Here is a 6,399-nt window from a genome sequence, read left to right on the forward strand (position 1 = left end):
TTTTTAGTTATTCAAGTCTTTTAGTTTTCAAGCAATCACAACACCCCCCCCCTCTTTAGTTTAATTGTAGTTAGTTAGTTTATTTACACTAGTTCTATTTCATTGCATTGGTGATTGAATACAACCATTCCCCCGAGGATAGATACCCCTTTTTACTATTATATTACGTTTTATTTGCAAACAAAGGGTGTAATTTTCTTGGTGGACTTGACTTCCCACCAAGTTTTGGCGCCGTTGCCGGGGAAAGTGTTTATTGTTATTTGATTGTTTATACCAAGGTCTACTAGAACCAGTGAACTACTCTACTATCCGGATATTGAAAAAGAATAAAAAAGGTTGAAAATTTTAGCCAAACAAGCAAAGCAACAACAACTCATTCAAGATTTCTCATCTTCTCCACTAATCAACATAGAAGATCAAGTTCATACCTTAAGTGATACCGACACTGAACCGAGTTCTCCAATTGTTGGTCATTCCTTTGAAGACATTCCGTTTGAAAACTTCATAGCCTTGAATCACACTCCACCTCACAATCACAACCCAAACTCAAACAATCAAGATGCTAATACCCCACCCCCAACAACCAAGACAACAACACCATGAAGCTCTCATAGATATGACACCTTGGAATCAACCCCCTCATCAACCAAATCAACCCAATTACCAACAACTACAAACACAAAAAACTTCCATCAAAACAACCAACCTCAAAACAATGCATTTTAAGTTCAATAACAACAATCACATCAACCAAATCAACCTAATTACCCACAACCTCTAATGTACCAAAAACCAATGTACCCACAACAACAACCTCCTTACAACAAATATCCTAACTACCAACCTTATCCATCACAAATGTACAATCACCAACAATACCCATACCCACATTACCACCAACCTCCTAATTACATGAAACAATATCCTAATAACCTTAATCCACCTAATCTCCCTCAAGAGTTGACACTTAGACAAATAATTGAGACGGATGTTACTCACATACCCCTTGGTATTGTTTATCCCGCAAACCGCCGAGGGATTGAATTGAAGTCAAGTTTCATACATCAAGTCACCAAGTTCCATGGTTTGAATAGAGAAGATCCTCAAAGTCATTTGAAGTCCTTTCATATGATATGTGTTAGTAACATGTTTCCCGGACATGTGACATTGGATGGTTTCAAGTTAACCGCCTTCCTGCTCACCATGGAAGATAAAGCTAGAGATTGGTTATTCAACTTACCATCGGCATCTATTCACACATGGGAAGAGTTGCTTAAAGCCTTCAATAGAAAGTTCTATCCTACCTCCCGAATATCAAGTCAAAGAAGTGAAATTTTGGTGATTCCTCAAGGGAAGAATGAGACTTTTCATGATTTTTAAGAGCGATTCAACAACTTGTGTACAAGTTGTCCTCAACACAACATACCCGAACAACTACTTCAACAATTTTATGAGGGTTTGAATGAAAAGATCGAAGGATGATTGATGCTTCAAGTGGTGGTGACATATTCAACAAGACACCTCAATAGATAAGATCACTTTTTTGTACCATTTCTCAAAATCAAAGAAATTTTGGGACTTGAATGAAATGAATAGAAATCCCCACAAGTTGTTGGTGAAGTTAGCAACACCCAACACTTGGAATCAAAGCTCGTGGATTTGACTAATGTGTTAAGTCAAATGGTGGTGCGAAGTGGTCAACAAATAATGGTGTGTGGTATTTTCGCAATGACGGGGCACTATACAGATAAGTGTCCCACACTTGGAAGTGAACATGAGGATGATAATGCCATGGGAGGATATCAAGGTCAACCAAGACCCATGGGATTTCAAAACACCTATCATGCAAATTGGAGGAATAACCCAAACAACCCATACCCACGAAAGCAAAACCCACCAAATGTTATGATGAGACCCCAATATCCACAATACCCATCACAAAAACCTCCATATCCACAAGCATCTCACCCCCCTCCAAATTACCAACAACCTCATCAATAAGGCCAATTAAGTGGTAACCATCAAATGTGTCTTCAAGAACTTGTTACTTCTCTTTCTCAAATCCAAACTCAATTTCAACAAGAGACCAAGAACACCTTTTCCAACATTCAAGCACAAATTGGAGACTTGGCCACCGCTTTCAACAAGATGGAACAAAGGGGTAAACTTCCTTCTCAAACCGAGAAGAGCCCCAATGTGAGTGAAATAACCTTGAGAAGTTGGAAAACACTTAGAGAAAGCAAGCCTAAAAGAGTTTCAAAAGAAGAAGATGATGAGGTTATTGTTGTTGAGCCTTCAAGGGTGGTAGTTCCTCCAAAGGAACTAGTTGTGACAAATATTGAGCAACTAGAATCTTCCAACAAGACCATCAAGCCATTAGTCATACCACCACCCTTCCTTTTCTGGTTAGCCGCTTGAAAGAAAATAGATGAAGAAAATGAATTCTTTGAAATTTTCTACAAGGTCCAAATCAACCTCCCACTATTAAATGTTATTAAGCAAATTCCAAGTTATGTAAAATTCCTCAAGGATTTGTGCACCAAGAGGAGAGAAATCAAGGAAAATGAAAAGATTCAAGTCAATGCAAATGTGTGTGCGGTTATCCAAAAGAAGTTACCACCCAAATGCAAGGATCTAGGAGTATTTGCTATATCTTGTATCATTGGTGATTTTCATGTCGAAATTGCCACGTTAGATCTTTTAGCCTCGATCTGTGATGCTATACTCGGTTTTTCAATCTCTCAATGTTGGACCTTTGGAAGAAACCGAAGTAATCATTCAATTAGCGGACAAGTCAAGCGTGTCTCCAAGATGAGTGTTGGAGGATGTGTTAGTACAGGTTAATCAAATTGTTTTTCCCACAGATTTTTATGTCATTGATCTTGAAGAGAAGATTCCTTCCAAATCATCTATGACCCTCATTGGAAGACCTTTCATGAATAACGCTCACACGATCATTGATGTCCATAAAGGGAAACTTACTATGGAGTTTGATGGAGAGATCATTCACTTCAACGTCATTGAAGCAATGAGGTACCCTAGCAACATTTCTCCAATATACCGGGTTGATGTGATTCAGCCATTAAACGGGATGAGCCCTAAAGTATGCGCACACAAGATTCTTATGGAAGATTATTTCAAGCATAAGAGAGAGGCTCAAAGAAGATTGAATCCTCCAATGATGGAAGTGGTCAAGAAGAAGATAATTAAAAGGTTTAAAAGGTGCAAAGAGAAGAAAAAGGCATTTCATGATAAGCACATAACCCAAAAACACATTATTCCGGGTCAAAAAGTTCTTTATTATTCACGCTTGAAGTTATTCATGGGAAAATTGCGATCTCGATGGCATAGACCTTTCATTTCTTTAAAAATGTTTGATATTGGTGTGGTTGGACTCAAGAGTTTGAAAACGAATCAAATCTTCAAAGTGAATGGGCACCGTTTGAAACCATTTTATAAAAGCTTTCACTCGGGAGAATTCGACAATGTAATTTTGGAAACTCTGATTTATGAAAGTTGACGGATGTCAGGCTATGTCTTGGCAAAGATGTTAAATAAATGCATTGTGAATAAATAATCTCCACTTGAAGTTTTGATGTTTCTATGCTTGAAGTAGGTAAAAAATAAGCATCTTGAGGTTTAGAAATGATCTTGGTAAAGTTTGCAAAAAAGTGTCAAAAATTTGCAATTTGTGCGGGTGCCCGCGCAAATGTTGCGCGACCTCGCCCTACCTGCGCATATTCGAGCTCAAAATTCCCCCAACACGGGATACATTTTGATGTATGCGCGCAACTGCTCCCAACCCGCGCAAAGCTTGTGAGACTACCCCCACACCCGCGTAAAGTTTGCGAGGGTACCCACGTAAATATGCCACTTCATAAGAAAATTTTGAGCCTTTTCATATGCTTCCTTTGTGCGACCAAGCTTTCATCCATGTGTATTTAGGTAGCCAAGAACTCCACCCACACATCATTGTACGACCCATGTGTTGCTTCCGTACCATCCTCGTGGGCCTCCTCCACCTTGATGCCGGTACGATTCTTCCTTACTCTCATCCTAAGCATTGAGGACAATTCTTAATTATAAGCTTGGGGTGAGGTATTCATATATTTTATTTTTGATTGCATTTAGGTTGTATATAGTTGCATTTAGAGTAAGTCATTTAGGTCATTCATAAAAATTGCATAAAAAAATAAAAAATATTGCATATTTTGTTTGCTTCTTTTCTAATTTTCAAACTTTTTAGATGCATTCTAGTTTAAGTTCATGCATTTTTGTTCTCTCTTGTCTTCTCATCCCTATAGGTACCATAGCGCCAAGTCATAAGTATTGAATCATAGATTGGTCCTGAGTCTTGATATGGAATTCCTTGTATTGGATGAATAGGACACGTTTTGAGCCTCACAGACCACTTTGAGACTGCTTGTGTGGGGGTCAGATGCAGGTAGCTTGATTGGGTCTAGGTGCGGAGGGATGTGGTTGGTCAAACCGATGTGTGCGAGCAAAGATTAGCCCGGTAAGATATTTTGAAGACAGTGAAGACTCAAATCTTGGTTTTGGGGGGAGTACCATTTAATACTCCCGAGTCTCGTCTGAGCCTTACTTAGTTAGATTCTCACCAACTTTTTAAGATAGGTCATAATTTTTCTAGGGGTCTAAAGTAGATAGTTAGATAGATTTTGTTTATCACACCTTACATTGAGGTGCTTGATGAACTTTGATGTGGGTCCCCCAATTCACATCTTTTGGGACCAAGTTTTTTCGGTAACACTCATTTTTGAGTCATTCCCCACCCTTTTTAGTAGATCTTGGCACATTGTCAATGATCATTAGGTGTTCATGTTAGCCTCCATCTATTACTCCATTCTCACCATTGGAGTCCTATGTTACATGGTGAAATTCCTTAGACATTTTAAGACGAAAACACAAAAAAATTTAGAAATTGGAAAAGTGAAGACAAAAAGAAACAATGAAGAATATTAAAGAAAAGCAACAAAAACAAAGAAGAAAAATGAAGAAAAAGAGCAACACAAAAAGAAGAACAAGTATCCAAGATCAAGAATTCTCTTAAAAAACGAAAAAAAAAGAGCAACACAAAAAGAAGAACAAGAATCCAAGTACAAGACTTTCCTCAAAAAAAAAAAGAACAAGATCGAGTTGTAAAGAGACTGAAAACCAAATAACAGAAGTTCAAGATTGAAGATTTAAGTTATTAGTTTTAGATTGTTAGGTTTAGATTTAGGTTAGTTAGAATTTTTGTTATTTTATTTTATTTTTGATTTTGGTGAGAAAAAGCAATGAAGATGAGACGATAGACTGTAAAGAACAGTACAAGGGAGAAACCCCTGAAGTCGGATGTTTGCCCGGAGGCCGCACGACAAACCCCTATTTCATATTATACACTTAGCCTAACAAATGTAGGAATCATCGTATGTGTAGAGGCGTCTTTCCTTTGTGCATTGTGATCTACATTGGTGATTTAAAGTGCCCCCACTGGGCGCATCCTCTGTTTCCTTTGGTTTGCACACAGCAACTACATCTAGCCGTGATCTATTCGCTCATCAAGTGGTTTGAGAATGTGGTTTATGGCTCTAAAGCGGGGAACATTTTGAAGATGCGTAGGGTCCATGAAAGATTGATTCTGACCATGTCGACTGATGTAGACTAAGTTCTATGGTATCTTTCATTTTTCCTTTGTAGTTTAGCTCATCTCGAACTCATTTTAGTCTTGTTCTAACTTGAGGACAAGTTTGGTTTAAGCTTGGGGTGATTTGATAGCTTATTTTATTTCCTTATTTTTAGTAGTTTATTTTAGTATTTTTAGCTATTTTTATTATTTTTGCATTATATATTCTTTAGTTTCTTTATCATGGATCGTGTTGGGTACTTTCTATTTTGCATGAGATATTTTGCAGGGTTTTGGAGCTCATTGCAGTTGCGGTTTGACTGGAGTTGGGCTTAGTGGGCTTCTCGATGCATTATTGGGCTTTACGGATCCATGAAAGGAGATTTGGGCTTAAAAAGTTGAAGATTTGGAATGAATTTGGATTTTGAAGATGGGTCATGGATTCTTATTTTGGGCATGGACTATCCATATTTAAAGCTTGAAGGCGATTGGCCAATTTCAAAGCATGCGAGTCATGGACGGACCAAGGGAATCTTGGGTAGTGGAGAAAAATAGACCAACAACATTCCAGCAACACTTGTGAGGGTGGAGTCTCAGTCACGTAACACTTGCACGGGTACCCGCACAACTGCACACTTTTGGGCACTTTGGTCATTTTGTTTACCATTCACCTTGGGGGGTTGGATCTTTCAACATTCACTTCAATTTTCCACCATTAGAGACCTCGAGAGGGGATTTTTGGAGCTTGATACTCATTTCTTCTCATATTTCTA

At 38.2% G+C, this 6,399-nt stretch overlaps 1 protein-coding gene across 1 annotated transcript; it reads left to right on the top strand.

The window, feature by feature from the left end:
* Positions 1 to 2,025: 2,025 nt before the first annotated feature.
* On the top strand, positions 2,026 to 3,520 carry LOC145075644 (uncharacterized). The gene is made up of 3 exons (XM_079021808.1): positions 2,026 to 2,405; positions 2,511 to 2,770; positions 2,865 to 3,520. Exons 1-3 carry the CDS (start codon positions 2,026 to 2,028, stop codon positions 3,518 to 3,520), a joined length of 1,296 nt encoding a protein of 431 aa, XP_078877934.1.
* Positions 3,521 to 6,399: the final 2,879 nt, after the last annotated feature.

The sequence above is a fragment of the Lactuca serriola genome, chromosome 9 (genome assembly GCF_051521515.1).
Source record: "Lactuca serriola cultivar US96UC23 chromosome 9, Lser_US96UC23_V15, whole genome shotgun sequence".
NCBI lineage: Eukaryota > Viridiplantae > Streptophyta > Magnoliopsida > Asterales > Asteraceae > Lactuca > Lactuca serriola.

Excerpts from the sequence above, each read along its gene's own strand:
- LOC145075644 (XM_079021808.1), top strand. The coding sequence starts at position 2,026 with ATGTGTCTTCAAGAACTTGTTACTTCTCTTTCTCAAATCCAAACTCAA. Across the intron at positions 2,406-2,510 it reads CCACCACCCTTCCTTTTCTG|TTATGTAAAATTCCTCAAGG; the intron begins GTTAGCCGCTTG and ends GCAAATTCCAAG. Across the intron at positions 2,771-2,864 it reads GACCTTTGGAAGAAACCGAA|ATTTTTATGTCATTGATCTT; the intron begins GTAATCATTCAA and ends TTTTTCCCACAG.